At 36.8% G+C, this 17,433-nt stretch overlaps 1 protein-coding gene across 7 annotated transcripts in view; it reads right to left on the reverse strand.

Moving 5' to 3' along the window:
* Window positions 1–17,433, reverse strand: part of RBM33 (RNA binding motif protein 33) — a 101,762-nt gene that overhangs the window by 75,277 nt on the left and 9,052 nt on the right. For 5 of the 7 annotated variants that reach the window (XM_072854716.1, XM_072854717.1, XM_072854713.1 and 2 more), the window contains exons 2-7: window positions 15,815–15,908; window positions 10,621–10,669; window positions 8,510–8,586; window positions 6,106–6,406; window positions 4,861–4,968; window positions 552–620 (exon numbers count right to left, since the gene is read on the reverse strand). In XM_072854716.1, the coding sequence (XP_072710817.1) occupies window positions 552–620; window positions 4,861–4,968; window positions 6,106–6,406; window positions 8,510–8,586; window positions 10,621–10,669; window positions 15,815–15,908 (698 nt within the window). The remainder of the gene's footprint in view (window positions 1–551; window positions 621–4,860; window positions 4,969–6,105; window positions 6,407–8,509; window positions 8,587–10,620; window positions 10,670–15,814; window positions 15,909–17,433) is intronic. The other 2 variants (XM_072854714.1, XM_072854715.1) reach the window with 2 other exon arrangements.

Here is a 17,433-nt window from a genome sequence, read left to right on the forward strand (position 1 = left end):
AATTCCTTCAAGACTGAAAGCAAGCCAAACCTCAAAAGGAAACCCAAATTGAGCACAACTGGTCTGATTAACATAACCATGTATAATCAAAGCACCTCTGAGGACAGGCAGTTGAGACTCATGGAACAGAGGAGGGATGTTAGCAAGGAAAGAGATGCTAACGTGGCTTAATAAAAACAAACAAAAACAAGGGAGAAAGACAGGGTTAGCATTTTACTTTCAAAAGAGGGACTCCCAGAAGAGAAAGGATTAGCAGCATCTCTATCAAATCTATGTTTTTAAATATCACAAACCCCATCATTTTACTGTCCCAATGTTGTCTTTAAAAACTTTCCCTTCAGGATCAGGATGTGGAAGTTGGAACTGGAGTGGCTGTTTTGTGAGACATGCTCTCTCACTACACTGAGCTCCTGCTTTACTTCAGAGCATAAACCCCAGACAACATCCACTCTCTATGTCCATGCCCCTTAAAAGCCACGTTGGAATTCCAGTTTTTATTCATCAAAGACTGGTCTCAGTCATGTCATCTCATCTGTGAGTGCAAAACTTACTAGTGCAAGGCTCTGTGTGGCTCCGACTGCAGAATCAGGACTAGAATGGTTAATGCAGTCTGCATTGTCCTGAAAAATTTTGCAATGCTTTAATGAAATGCTACAGAAAATACCTGTGGAAACTCTGTTGGCTTTTGATAATTATTCATTCTGGAAAAAAAATATATTTTTTTTAAAAAAGGCAAGTTGTAACAGAATACAAGACGACTACTTTCGTATGCAACAATAAAAAAACATTTCTCAAACTTTTCTAGACCAGTACTATTCTATTCTTAGCCACTTAAACCATTCTGTAGTCTTCTGGGTCTAACTCACTTTATTCATCAGTATAATGCTCATGCCACCTATTAAGAAACAACAGCCATACAAGCATTAAATATCAAAGACAATAAAAATCAAAGGAGCTAATGAATAAGCAGGCACCAAGGAAAGGCAGTGCTCAAGAATGCTAACTGACCCATGTCCAAGTCTGATTACACGTATTATTGAGGGATTTATATTAGTTGCAATGGAGACACAAACATGTCTGACAGCCAACCATATGTTCTCTACATATATCTCGAGGAAAGGTTATCTGAGCTGTGTAGGAGCATACACCCTTACCCCGCAATTCGTTCAATAGTTGTAGTATGCAAGACTTCTTTAGATCATCTTTTCCAACTTCCAGCTTAACAGGATGAGTTGTTTTGCCAAGACTACATTATATGAATGGATTCTATGTTTCAAAAGAAACTTATACAGGAAAAGACACAAGTGCAGACATAGAATTAATACATACTAGTACTTACACGATTCTATTTAATAGTTGCTAATCATGTATATCTCTGAATATACATAAACAGTCCTTGAACAGCCATTTGAGGTCACTTGACTGGACTAGCCAGCCAAGGCTTCTCAGCAGCTCTCCTCAAAGGGAGCTTAACATTTCCCATTATGACACCTTGCACAAAGCTATCAAAGAGCTTTGCTGACTCTTCCTTATGAAGAAAAATAATAACCTTTCTTCTATCACAAGGTCAGAGCTTTCTGCCATCCTCATTAAATAATTATGCCATAAATCCCAGTCACTGACCAGAACTCCCCATGGTGGGTTATGATCTGCTATGGAGCAAGAGTGAGTGCTCCTGCTCCAAACAGCTTGCCACACAGTTGCAGGACTGATAACAGAGAGAGTCCAAGGAAAGCAGGAGAAAACACTAGTCAGCATGATAAATGCTGATCTTGGCACAGGATCCTCCTAGACATGGGATTGTCAAGTGTTCTGGAGAGCTTTGTGCCAGAGAGCGCTAAGATGTACAGAACAGGTAAGCATTGTAAAGGCTAAATCAGATCCCTTCCACGTGAAACACTATGAAGGTGAAACAAAGAACTTTTATTAACTAGCTAGAAAATAAGCAGTGGAAGCTTCAACCAGAGGTTAACACTGAAGCAGCACCAATTGCTCAATCCCAAGGGATCAAGGAATAACAGAGAGCAGATAAGAGGATGTTAAACTTATTCCAAGGGCACCTCCACTTCACAGATGAAAAACAGGAATAAAAAACAAACCTAAAAGCTTCTACATATGTTTCAAACTTGGCTGTTTTGATTTGCACTCTTTTCATAATTTTCCTCCAGGCTAACAGGTAGTGTCCTCAAACTTGAGAAGAACTAAAATGCATAAGTTTTGGCTAAACACAGATGGAACAATTCAACAGACACATTGACCTTTTTTTTCCAAGTCTGTATTCTATCAAAAGAAAAGCAGTATGCAGCAGTTCTTCATGAAATGTTTTCTTGATTAAAGTCCTCATCATTTCTTATCAGCATAACCCAAGACGGTTTAAATATATGCAATGAGAAACCCCCTATCATAGACTTCACAGGAGATTAGTTCCAATATAAAACAAAGAAATTATGAATTCTAATTTTAGGAGGTTACATTTTTATGAACATTTTGTAGAAATAATTAGTGATATTATTACTCTAAAAATATTTAGGACATGATAACTCATGTAACTGACAGTTTTACCACACCTATTTGCTGCTGAAGCTTCTGGGTATTGGGTTTTGCTTTGTACCTCAGGAAGGCAAAAATATTTTCTGAAGCATTGCTACATTTTTCAAGGAAGCTCCACAAAGAGTGTTATTTATTCAAAATCCAAGTTCTAAGCACTGTTTCAAATTAAGTATCAAGTGAAAAAAGCATGCCTTGAACCTGATCTGGCCAAGGACACAAACTTTTCCTGCCTCTTCCTCACATCTCCCACCTGAGTGCCACTCTTAACAGGTCTCTCACTTCCCTTATTCACCAGTTTCCCCCTATCATGTTCCAATTCCCCAGCCAGTCAGCTTTTCTCTTGGTTTACAAAATTTCTTCATGCAATATAATAAGAGGCTTTATGTGGTTTTAATGTGGAAACTGCTTAAAATACAACACTACCAAACCCTTTTCTCCATCAGCTTACTCTCAGTTATTCAGATGCCAAGTTTCAATCAAGAAATAATAATGCTATTTATTTGTACCGCATCTATTACAGCTCCATTCTTGTGTTGCATTTTCTACAGAAGAATGCCAACAACTACCCTTGTTTACAAGCAGTGAATGTTATGAGATTTAAATATAACACTCAAATGAAGAACAAAACTATTCAGAGCTGGAGTAATAAACAGATATGCATGTAATAAACAGAAATGCATACTCTAAAGGTTCTCTCTCTTGGTGGTATTCTCATTTGGAGAGTGCAATTGTGAGCCTACAGACAAATGTAAATAACCTACATATGAAATAATAAAGGAATAAAAAGATGGTACTATTTTGGAAACAAGAAACCTGTGGCAATCTGCAAACCATCAGAATAAAGCCAGAATGTAGATTAACTCAAAGATGTGGCCAAAACATTCACATTACATAATGAACAAATTCGTTAAAAGCTCTATTAACAATTATAAATTATTAACAATTATTAATCAATTAAAAACTTGCATTAATGTTATCTTTTGAATGAAAGGAATTAAATTCTGAATTGGACAAATTTAGACAACATGATTATTACAGAATTCTCACTAGTTCATACTCTAAAAATGAAGCTGGGCTTTTTTAAAGCAGCTTGTTGACAGTGAATCCCAGCTATGTACTTAATTTTACATGATGTGCAGTGCTTTCATCATCTCATACAGACTGGCTGCAGATAGCACAAATGCATCAGGTTGCTTTTAAAACACCAGAAGGAAAGTGTATGTAATCCAGTGAATGAACAATAAGTGTTCAAGTGTTTCACAGTTCTTTGGAAGGGTAGATTTAATACTTAGGAAATAGGAAATTAACTACGTTTAAGGTATATTTGGTGTAAGATGTCATGCTTGCAACAGCAAAGACTGAACAATGCAGGTGGCCCCTTTCAATGCCTCTCTCTTCACCTACCAAAGAATGTTGCTTTGTTACAATAAGTTTGATACAACTAGAGAGTATTACAGCACACCCATTTGTTAGAACTTCATAGAAGAACACTGCTGTGTCTTTGAGGAATTAATTTCCTGATGAGTTAAAGCTCCAAAGAGGGAACACACTCTGACTACACTTCTCAGCAGGTAATCCATTCAATCCTATTTAATTAAGAACCGGAATAAAAGTAAAATGAAAGCAGATTCCTGGTGGGGAAATGAAAAAAAATCCCACATCAAAAACTTGCTGCAAATTAATAACAGGTATGCTACCACTGTTCCAGGCTATAACCAGCAAACGTATACTTGACAGTTTTTGGCACAAGCTTTCTTCTTGCAAATGAAGGAACTCATCCTTTTTCCTAATCGAAGAATTCAGATAAAATTCACAGAAATCTCAGTCCCAATACCACTTCTTTCAAAACAACAAGCAATCTGACCTTTGTTTTTTCTAACATACAGAACCTTCCATGCTCGCGCTCCTCCTCAAAGTGGGATACCCCAGAACTGTATCCACACTCCCAAGAGCAGCACATTATCCATCTGGAAAGTGAGGCACCATAGCTGTTGAGATTTAGCAGAAAGCATGCAGTATTGCTATCATTCTCCTACCCGAAATGGTCCCAAAGTTTCTAATGTTGAAGCCAAGATTAAATATGGGCATTTTGAGCTCTCCCTTATGATTTTCATCCCATGGGGCAGAGGGGATCTGATGTATCTGACAATATAGATGCTATCACAATTCATCTTATACACAGAGTAATATCACCAGCAATTCAACACTGGCAAAGTTGCATCAGTGCTTATCCAGCAATATGGACAATTCTACAAATTCAAATTCTGAAACAACTAGTTATTTTAAGTTTCCGTTAAATTCACAACATACCTCTTCTGATTCATTTGTTATTGTCTGGGATTCTTCCAGCTCATCAGCTGTATATTCTTCCTGTTCTTCCATTCCTTGCTCATTATATGATTGCATGTAATCTTCATCCTAGGGCAATAACACAAGAAGGTGCAAAGACATAGGCCAACTTTACAGAATCGCAAACCCGCTAAGAGATGGGGTCTGTGTACATTGTTACTGTTTCCAGAACTGCAAGAGAAGTATTGTATCTATCAGAACTGTCAATTAGAAGTGACATATCATATAAAAGTATAATTAGCAGGGCTTTTAACTAGACAGTAATTTCAATATTACCAAAACCATAACCAAAAGCGTTTTCATTCAGATCCCAGCAATGTCATAATAAAGATCCCATCTACTACTGTTTGCCCCATCTACTTCTGTACTTCTATATCCTTTGACTACAAATTCACGAAGCAAACACTGCAGTACTTTCTTACCAAAGGAAACATACACCTATAGCACATATACACTAACATCAGATTTTACCCCATCAAAAATGTAAACATTCTTAAAACATTCTGCAAGTGCTTACAATTGAACAGGTTTGATTCTGAACAATTATGAACAAAAAATGAGAGCAAAACCTTTCCTAAGTAAGTTTGCTTGTATTTTAAAACATCTCATTGATCACCTACAGTTTTAATTAAGATTAAATCATTTCACTAGCAATTAAAGCCAGTGCATGTTCTCTAATACACTGCTTAGATTATATTGAATTATGCAGGTGACATTTTCTGAACTAACCTCCAATCTCTTTATTCAGGTTTAGACAGTTCTCAGTTACAAAAAGGATGAACGAGCAGGACATCAATCACTTTGGGATATTAGCACCTTAAAGATGTCTTTAGCAGGTCAATAATCTTTTCACCTTCGAAGGACTTTATCAGATCTTGTCTAAAGCCTGGATAAAAGCTTTTGCATTAAGTACTTCTAACAATTGGCAGTGTATCTCCACCACACAAAGCTGTTTTCTTCCTTAAGGATACAATCCTCAAGGTCATGATTCTCAACTGCCTTCCAGCATGACAAAGGAGCATTACCTACCGCCAAACAAGCTGTCAACACAAACTTTGTCACAGCCTAGATAAAGAAACTGGCAGACAGTGATAATAGGTCTAATTTCCCTTCCTCCCCAGGGAGGTAAACAGATTTCAAATCAGTCTAAAACCCTATGCACGTGAAACAATGTTATCTTTGAAGATACAACAGAAAGAAACTCACTGGAAATTCATCTAGGGGTTCATTGATTTCAAGGTCTAGCACTTCATCTTCTTCTCCAGGCTCTTCCCCATATTCTATTTGGTCTTCGGTCAGTTCAGGATCATTGCCTTCGTAATGTCCTTCCTCTGCATACTCTGAGGCATATACTTCAGGTGCTTCAGATCTGTCATAACCAATTTCATCTTCCCCTTGGTCATACTCAGACTCATGTTCTATCGATTGATCGTTGATGGTCTCAGAGAGTTCGTATGACGTAAGTATGCCAGATGTAGCATTGAGGCTAACTGTGACACCTTGAGAGCTATGGTACACAGGGAAAAAAATTCAGACATTGAAGCACAACAGTCAACTACTCACAAAGATTTAGCAAAACAAAGCCAACAAATACAAATTCTCTAAGTTAGTGGACAAAATCATACCTCACATACTATTTGATTCCATGCCATATTCTCATAATGCACACTGTACTGCAGCTTATCACCAGCTGCAGGCTATTTGACCAGGGGAATCAAACCAACCAGATGATTTAGCAAGTCAAACTGGCAAAAGTCCTGCTTGGTAACCAAAGCAGACTGGATTCAATTTTAATTCAAAGACTAACAAAAAATACACAAAATTACTATAACTGCATCTTTCAGAATAAGCTAGTAAATTATATTTTATTAAATGTATTGATATTGTTCTTTCGTGATTATCTTGAATTCAAACTTACATTTTTATGACAGATTTATTGTTCTACTTAAAATAATGTAAAATAGATAGTCAAGAACTGTCATTTAAATGCCTAAGATTTATTCTAACAGCACTGTCACAGACACTGAAAAAAACCCAATCAATACAAAAACTGGCAAGTTTATAATCTGGAGGAAAAGCAAAACTCAGAATTTACTGTTTACAATAGCTAGTGCCATCAACACATAAAAGAGCGACTAACCAACTACAGACTAGTTAGAAAAGCAAGGGGGAAAAAAACTCTTGATTTGAGGGCTCCAGGTACAAGGAAAACAAAGATTTTATTATTATTATTATTATTATTATTACATTCCTATTATTCACTATTTTCATAAGTTTGGGGGAACAAGATCCAGGCAGCTTTGAGCTATTTGCACCTATAAGATGGAGAAGGTTTAACACAAAAATTAAGACATTATGCAGGATTATCATTATCCTCCCAACTACAGAGGTATAAATGAGTTTGAATGGAAATAGGGGAAAGGAAAGAGGGGAAAGGAGTGGAGCAACGCTTTCACTCCCTGGCAATAAAACTGCTTTAAAAATGCAAGACTTGTCTACAGAAACCTGCTGCCACTGAGCAATATTATCACACTTTAAATACTTTCTCATCACTTGTGCAGTCACACAGCCATCCCTGCTGCTCAGGGCTCACAAGGAGGAAATCCAGAGAAGAAACAGCAAGGACTGTAACTGGGATTCCCCATTTTGAAGGGAACAGTCCAGTCCCCACTCCTGCAGGGAGGAAAACAGCAGCCAATGGAGAGACTGATGGTCTGAACTATTTCACCACACCCTCATCAATCCAACACAGGGACAGGACTCCTTATCCTAATTCCAGCCAAGGATAGAATGGAGATCTCCAAGCAACATATGTATGTGTGTATATATATATGTTATACATATATATACATATATTCATACCCCTTCAGACAACATGCCTGCATAGCATGCAACAAGTAAAGGAAAAGCTCACAAAACACACAGGCCATTAAAAGCAGCTGTGGTACTGCATCACTTCTGCATCACAAGCATCCTCCTTCCCACTTCAGTCCAGCATGAAAAGTAAACAGGTCAAGACACTCATTTTGACTCGTAATGCCCGTAATTCAGTTGTGGAGCTGTATCACCACAGGGTATTCACAGGGCAGGACCCTCAGAAAACTCCCATGGAAGTATCTGCTCAACCCTATAAATTCTGTACAAAATTTTCTGCTATGTAATTGTATACAAATACTTAAGCCACAAATCAAGCCTTACAAACTATGAAGCTTCCCTCCCCTCCGGTCTTGGGAGTTAAGATATATTTTTTAAAAGAAAGATGGCAGAAAAGGAAGCCTACAATGATACCAAGAAGGCACACAACAAGAGCTCTGTAAGTATTTATAAATAATTCCAAATGCACAGGAGATGACGCAGTTTCTTCTTTATAAATTCAACTCAAATCTATAAAAAAAGCTTATTAGATTCAAATTAAAAAAATCATTTTACTGAAATGCTAACAATGCTATTGACCACATTATATATACATGATTAAATAGCTGGCTAGGTAAAAAGCAGAACTATTTTAAGTATATACCAATAACCTCAGTTTAGTAGTTACCAGTTATCAGCAGTAGTAGTCATTAAGAGCTTAGAGTTATTCAAAACACAAGACTTAGAAAAAAGATACCGAAATTCTTGTTCCTCTTCATTGTCACTTTGCAGAAGATCATCATTCAGCTCTTCATCTGACAAGTCTGACTGATTCTAGGTTTCAGAAAAAGTCAATCATGAACATAAAAAAGGATATAAACTTTTAACTAACTAGGTACTGAAACTACTGAAACTTCTGAACACTAAGTATTTTTTATGAAGAATGCATCCCAGACTAAGACCATGTCTTCAATGAAATTACCTAATTCAATGAGAAAAAAATACACTACACAAGACAACAAAACTGAAAATAAATGTTTGACAGTCTTATGGAAATTTACAAAACTCAAATTTGCCTAGCTATCAACACTTTTCACTGATCCATTCCCAAATATAGCCAAAGACAACAACCCACTTAAATACAAGGAAGAAAGGTGAACTTTAGTGCTCTTATTTAACTGCCTTGTGACTCTGATGCATTAGGCAAATCAAGAAAAACCACTAAGTTACTGCAGTTTCTAGAAAGCAGAGATACTTAGGAGACTGGAGGAAAGGATATGATGATGTGAAGAAAATTGAAAAACCATAATTAGTTTGTAAGTGAAGAAAAAAAATAGAAGAAAATATCATGCCTTTCTGAACTCTTCCCAATTGGTCTATCATACTTTCAGTTGTTTCATTTTTTATTTTTTTTTTTAAAGAATTACCCACTAGGAAGAGATAACTGCAGTTTTGCTCAGCAGCATTATTTCGATCCTCTAAAGTAATAGGGGCAGAAAGGTTGTACAACAGTAGATTTATCTAAAAGTACGGGGATGAGATTACGTAGAAACAAGTTTAGCCTGAATAGCACAGGGGAAATTTCCTGAAAAATCTATTATTACTCCACCATATGAGTCGATACCCACAGATACTGCTCAGAGCCCTGTAACATGGCAAACTGAAAACAAGAATAGAAAAAGCACAAGAACACATAATACATTGGAGAAATCTTGTATTGGTTAGTATTCATACAGATAATTATTTATTTTTTTTTTAAGATAAGTAAGTAGCTTTATCAACCCACGTTTCAACTACAAAGATGTATGCAACGTTAACTGCTTATGTTTTTGATAACTGCGTAACATCTGCAATCCCTATCCTCCTGGAATTTTATTTTATTTTTTCAACCAGTACATGAGACAAAGGAACTTCCTATCTTTAATAGGGATTGCTTACAGAGTAATTTCAAGAAGCTACCTTCCAACATTTAGAGTGTAATTATAAAAAACATCAATTAAAACAATTTTACCAGATCTAGGTTTAACAAACCTGTTCATCTCCAACTAAAAGTTTAAAAACCATTTTCTAAATTAATTCATTTAGCAGATGAAGTGGAGAAAGAGGTCACTAGCCAGTTTTGATTTCCCAAACAGAAGCCCTGTCTTCTCCTGCAGATATCTGGCAAATCCAAACATACATTTAGTTCTCTTCATAGAGTTCAATTTTGGAAATAGGTATCAGAGTGAGGAGTCCATAGCAGACATGGGGGAACTAATTTATATTCTCCAATGCTAGCTGCTCCCATATTCTTCCTTCACTGTAGAAGGGGAAATCCTCTGCCTATTCAGTAGACAAAGTAGTAGTGGATTGTGTGCAGTGAGTGGATCTTTAATAGATGCCACTGATTGCTTTTTTATTTACTCTCTGGTAAATACTGATGGTATTTTGATGGGTAACTTTTAATAGCCAGGAAACTGGCAGTTGAAGTGAATTCTCCAGAATGCTAATCAGCACTCAGAAGGCATAATTGGGTATTTTTGTTTTGTTTTTTTAAATGTTAAGTCAATATGAGCTACAGAGAAACTGATTTTGAGAACCACCTCCTTTTTGAACTGTGTGTTATGAGAAGAAATACTATCTCAGAAAAAAAATTTTCTTCTAGAAGTTTTATTTTAAAAAGCCACACTTGGAGGTATTTCACAAAAGGAAACAGAGCTCTGGGTGCAGAGCACTCTGGCAACAGGGCAGATCTCAGGTACCTATGGCTGTCAGGCTTTGGGGAAGTGACTGTAAAATACATAAAAGGCCACACCAAGCAACCAAAGTGGGTAAGTTGAACAACATTCACATTCTAGTATCTTTAACAATTCAATGCACATCTCTTACCTTTTTGCCAGTTAGCAAATCCTCTCCAAGCAAGTCATCATCAAGTTCACTGGAAAACATTAACAAATTTAAGAAGTTGAACCTCAGAAGACAGAAACAAACACCATATAGGGTATAAACCTTAAAAAAAATAACGTGAGGAGAATTGTTGCTGAGTCTGCACAAAGCTTTCCTTTTAGCAAAGCATTCAGCAAGTTGAAAAAGGAGATATATATTTTAAATGAAACAATAGACTATACATATTAAATAAGACTACTGTTGCACAGTCATTTCATTTCCATATGCTCTCCTTTCCGTATCCCTCCAACTATAACACAGCACATAAACCTAAACAAAGTGCAGGCATTTAAAACATGAGTCATAGAATGCTTTGGATTGGAAGGTACCTTTAAAGGTCATCTAGTCCAACCCCTCTGCAAGAGCAGGGACATCTTTAACTAGATCAGGTTGCTCAGAGCCCCATCCAGCCTGACCTTGAATGTTTCCAGGGATGGGGCTTCCACTACCTCTCTGGGCAACCTGTTAGCTAGGTCCCCACTCTAGATCCTTCACTTCAAAGCCATTTGGGCATATTGTCCAAAATGCTGTTTCCCACCTCTCAAGGGAAGAAGCAAGCGAGACAGTAGCGTCCTGTGGGCACAACTCAGTCTACAAGCCACCAGATGGCCCAAGCTGCACTTCAGCAAGGAGGCACTGGGAGGCCAGCTGGCTTGGCAGCCACTTAGCCCTAGATCTTTCATAAATACTTTATCCCCTCCTCCTCAGGTTGAGGGTAAGGTCAAACAGACATTTGTAGGATGACAAAATCAAATGCATGTTTCACCATCTTTGTAAGTGTGGCTAAGAATTCAGGAAGCACAGAAATACCTGGCTTACAAAACTTTTCCCATAACATAGCATCTGTCCCATAAATAGGATACAACAAGAAGAACTACAGATTAGTTAAGCTTTAGGACAACTGCTTAATCCCGTTCTTCCTTCAGTCAAAGAATTATCTAGTGACAGGAATAAACAGATTCCCCCTTCTATAATAAACACTTATTACTGACAAATGCCCATATTAGAACATGCATGTCCTAATACTAAAATGAGATGCCAGTGACTTGAAATACAAGCTGTATTTCAAGAATGTGAACCTATTTCTACCTGCATACCTTAAAAAACAAAAAAAAACCCAAACAAACAAACAAAACCTCATGCCTTAGATACTACATAAAAATTAAATACCCTGAAGTGAGAATGGGCTATATGAACAGAATGGAAATATGTGTAAGAGTTCCTTAGGACTATATAGGAAATACTTGAAAATGGGGAAGCCAATCCCAAGACATAAATCAGTGCTAAAAGTTGTTTTTGCAGATGGATACATCTCTTTCAGAGATGGTTACTGTACAGATAACACAGGAGGGGAATAAAAATCTTGTGGGCTAGAATAGAACAGATGATATTCCAAATCAGCACTAAATAGGACATTATCATCAGTACACGGTATTTGTCCATAGTTACTGATCTCAAATAGTTCCAGGAATGACTGAACATCAACAAATAGCAATTGTTTTGTGCTCACTGCAATATTAAACAAAAATTGGGACATAAGACATAACATACATCCCAAAGAGCAAACTGACTAGAATTTAAGCCCTTTATTTCAGAGACAGAAAACTCTATGTAACAGAAATGGTTTCAGAAGAATTTAGAGCCAAAACTGAAGTAGGAAAAAAGTCACTAATCTCTTCAGCTGCCAGTAATCTGACAAATGCATCAAAAGGTTTGAAAATATTTCCCAGCACTACGGTCCACCACTGACAGCTTTTAATAAAGCTGCACTAGAGAAATTCCAAAAGACAGCAAGAGCATGTGTTATAGCAGCATTCAAAGATGAAAAGCAAGTTCACATAGTAAGAAATCCAGACCAAGAAGGAATGGAAAAGAAAGCAAAAGATTAAATTAATTATCTAAACATAGTTAGGGCTATTTAACACATTACTAAAAAACATCCTTGATGTGATTTTTTAAAATAAGACAAAACATTTGGTCAATAGAAGTAATTGCATACATATTCTAGATTTTTAAAAGCTTTGGCTCATTACTTGACAGTCAAAAAAATTCACACTAGCACATAAATGAAGCTCATAACAGAAACAAGCGTTTCGCAGAATGCCCCTCAAAACTTATTAAAATAGTCAATGTCATTCAGTATTTTCATTGATAAATTAAAAAGAAAAATCATCATTGGTAAGTTTTTGAATAAACAAAGTAACAGTGAAAAGCCTGCACAGTAAAGCAGACCTATCTCAAGCTTCTTTTAAAATAGCCAGTTCTTAAGTTATCTATCAGAAAGAAGGACCAGAGTTACCAGATCTGTCTATTAAAACAAGCAAAAAAAAAAACCACCCAAAAAAGAAAAAAACCACAGATACTAAAAGATCTTAGGTTAGATGAGAAAAACAGACAAAAACGAACGGTTGTAATCTGATACCACACAAAGCCACACAAAATAAATTAAACTGGAATAAAAAAGTACACATCTGTGATAGTTCCAAAGGCAACTCACCCTCACTATCATCAAGACACAAAGGTCTTTCCAAAATCACAATTCTAGGAAATTAGCGTTAAAATAATCTAAGAGTTCACTGCTCTCAGAAGAGACAGACCCATTTCCTCCCCTTCCTCAACTCCCAATACTCAACATTCCCCTCACTGAATAAATTCAGCTCACCAAATGAGGAAGAGAAAATAATAATAAAAAAGACAGACAACAAAAAGTGGAAAGTTTTCTGCCAGTGTAGAGAAACAAATAATCTCAGAGAAGGGTCAGAACAAGTGAATTTCAGCAAAAGTCAACTACTAAATCAGCCCTGTCATCTCACAGGGCAGCACCAGAACTGCATGTTTTTCCCAAACCCAAGCTTTGGGCTACTTAGAGGTAAATTTATAAATTAACAGCCCATCATAAATAATTGGCAAGTAAGTATAACTGGCCTCCAATTTCATAAGCATACCTCATTAAACATGAGCAGTAGCAAGGGCACAAGTGTTTCAGGAAAAGAATTTGTAAAAAAAATGTAATGGGAAAAATTCTCCAAGAACAATGTTATATTTGTACTTCCAAATAACAGGGCCTTTCCCACTCTCGGTTATCACCCTCCAGTGTTTCAGAAAGAAAAGTGATCTGGAAATTCAAAATTATTTAAATGACTGGGGACTCAGTTAAGTAGCAACACAGTAAGAGTTGATGGTTCATCAAGATGTATGACTAACAGCATAACTCCTTCACCCTCCCCCACAATAAAGTGATTTAGGTTGCAAAACAAAGCATGAAGGATTAAAAAACCCCAAGTCTAATGTGTTCATTCAGCCTTTTTCCCATCTTCAAGAAACTGTGTCCTACACTGAATTAGGCCAGTAGTTAAAAAAATTCAAGCAATTACATCAGGCAACGACACATCCGTGTACAACATTTGTAATTGCCCAGACAACCACAGAACTTAACACTTCCAAAGATAGCTTGGCAATCTAGAAAGAATTAATAATAATAAAATAATAAAAATTCCAACACATGCAAATAAAATATTCTATTAGATACAGTTGTAAAAAAATTTTCTGAAGTGATCAGCAAGATGAAACACACCAATCTCCAGCACTGCACCTGAAACCACTTCCCTTACAATTTCACTAAAGAATAAACAATATGATTTTTTGATCATCTATCTTAAATTATATGCAGCTAATAATAAACACATAAATGAAAACTTTTTTCTAAAGCTGAATCCTTGTGTGCTTCAAAGTCTCAGCTCAGTGAAAATACTCTATAACATTTCTCAAGTCCTATAAAAATAGCTTTGCCACAGGGAGTTTACCATAGGCAATAAGCTTACAACTTCCGATACAATGGCTGTTTAACTCTTCCAAATTTTCTGAAGTGATAATAGGACAGCCAAAAACAAATGAGACCAGCCAGCATCTAAGAGCCCACCTATTCGTATCATGAAGTCAGCAAAGGCAAAAAAAATCAGAAAATATTCTCATACAAAGCATTTTGCCTGTAATATTGGCTTCAGTATTTCTGAATACCCAGAGCTGGGGCTGGGAGGCAGCACAGTACAGTGACCCAGCCTGAACAAGTTATTTTAATTACACACTCAAACTAGATCAATTCCTTGATGCAGTTCAGCACCCAACCCACAAACAGCTGTGCTGGCATGACAGGGAGCAGACACCCCTCACCAGCATACAGCGGAACACCCTGTATACTGAAGCTATTGCCCAAATTCCTTAGTCACTCCTACCTCCTAGAGCAATAAAAACTACCCACTTAGCCTAGCAGAAAAGCACAGAAGAGGAAACTAATCCCTCTGGAATGAGGATGAACAGAGTAGCTGATTCACTCCAAGGGCTCAGCTCAGTGGAAAACTACTTAGGGTAAAATCTGTTTACGACAATCACCTGAATGATTACTAGAAAAGACAAAAATCTATTTGGAATGTTTTTTTTCTCCTTTTTACAGTGAAAACCACCAGCAAAGTCTGAACAAGTCTCTCTGTTACTAAAAAGGTATAATAAAAAAAAAACAACCCCACAAAAAAAGTGAGAAGTTTTCTCCCAGAAAGAATAGACAAGTCTAGCCAGCAGCTTGATTAAAGTCTTTCGCAGCTAGAGTGCCTTTGCGTAAAAGAACATGCTCTTATTCTCTCCCCAAATAACCAAATTCATACATATTTCTAAATCTTTGTAACAGTCATATTTTTTCAATAGACGCCCATACCTAAGCTCCATTACTCTCCCCTAATATAAAACTGAAGTAGGACTTTGAGGACAAGAATTTAAACATCTAGTTAAAGAAAAAAAACTTGGGCAAATTCAAGTACTAGTAAAATCTAATTATTTAAACCATTGAGATCTACTAAATATTTAAAAGGAAAACCAGGACATTAATTGCAAAGTTAATTACACACCACAAATACTTGTATTTATCCAATTTTAAATAGTATCTCTTCATAGCATGCTCTATATCCTTAAGGCAAGTACATGTTTGGCACAATCTAGCATCAGCTGACACAAGCATAACAACCAACATCTTCATTAGTATCTAAACATGCGCTACTCTAAACGTTAGAACACAAAACGCCAGAATGGGAAAACAGAGCAATGTAATTCAGCACACAGAAACTGAACATGAAGATATGCTACCTACCTGTCCCAGTCGTCATCTCCAGCTCTTCTTCTCCAAGACCTTTCTGCACCAGGCTTATCAAACTGATCAAAGTCATCATCTGTAAAGAAGGTGACTACATTAAATAATTCTTACTGAAATGAAAGGTTTCTGAAGCAATCACTTAGATGGGGTTTGAGGGGGGGGTGGTTTTTTTTAGAATATGCAAAAATAGCTTTTTCTACTTTCCATTTTAACATGAGGAAAATAAATACCAACATGTTTCAATAATAAAAAACCATAATGTATTATATAGCTTTCCCAGGTGAGGATGACCCGAGGAAAACAGATAGAGCATGAGATAAATCACTGGAAAATGTTGCCAATGAAGGTCATTCCAGAGACAGGAGCTCCCCAGAAATGCATGAAACTGAGGTGCAATGGAGTTGAAGGGAACCACGTCTGCCACGTCTCTGCTTGTCTTGGGGGCCACAAGCTCATCTACCCACACTGAGTCTGCAAAGGCACTTTGAAAACAGGAGTAAACCTCAGGTCAGCACAAGGCAAGATGGTACCAGCAACCAGAAACAGAAGAGGGAAGTCAGGTGTAATACACCACCAACTACCTCAACTGGGGCATTAAAAACACTAGAAGTCATTGAAGCAGGGTTACACTGGGTACCTAAGCATGCACATGCCTTCCAAGGTAAAAGTGGTGCTCCATGTATTTTCTCTCAACAAGTACCCTCACTTCAGCCTATCAAATCACAAATTATTCTTGCATAGCTTAGTTTGCAAATGACAATTTTGCTACTTAAAAATATGAAAACTTCCATTTATCTGCAAAAGAAATGCAAAGCTCATCTGCTCTGTTCAGACATCCAGATGTCTTCTCACCTATAAACTGGAAGCATGTATCTTCAGAAACACTCAACCCTCACCCTGTGGCTACAGGCCAACAGAGAATGCACATCTGGAATTAGTGTCTTTTCACACATTTTAATGACTTTTGTAAGGTCAAACAAGTGGGCAAATAAAAGTTATGCTCAACACATGGGGTAACTGGCTGCAGTCTAATGGCCTGGAAAATATAGGAGGTTGAGCAATCCAGTCCTTCCAGCCTTACAGTCTGAATTGGTGAACACTTAAGATGCCATAATACATCCAGTCATTCTCCTGATTCTATTTGCACTCAACTCTTTGACCAAGTACAATGCCAAGGATCAACTGGTTTTTGTGTTTTCTTGGGGTTTTTTTAATGAACCTTCAAAACCAAACCTGTCGTCAGCTCTTTAAACTCAACCCAGTATCCTTTAGTGAATATTCCCCACATGCAATGACACACCTATTCACTTCTTACTTCATATAATCAAAATACAGGTGTTAATGACCAATAGAAGTTTAAAAGGAGGTAAAAAACATTAAACGGAGAAAATTCAGTTCTCGCAACGTCACTAAATTAAGAGCTTTTAAGCCAGAAATTTCAATCATAAATAGCTATGAAAATAAGACTGCTCAGTATGAATTACAATGCAACACAAGTCAAGTGTGGCAACTCTTTTGTTTTGAAACAGTAGGTAAAAACAATTCCCCTTGATCATGTTCACCACTTTACTCCCTACAGATACTTTTATATTTTAATTAATCTTTTATATTTAAAC

The sequence above is a fragment of the Ciconia boyciana genome, chromosome 2, assembly GCF_034638445.1.
Source record: "Ciconia boyciana chromosome 2, ASM3463844v1, whole genome shotgun sequence".
NCBI classification, from domain to species: Eukaryota; Metazoa; Chordata; class Aves; order Ciconiiformes; family Ciconiidae; genus Ciconia; species Ciconia boyciana.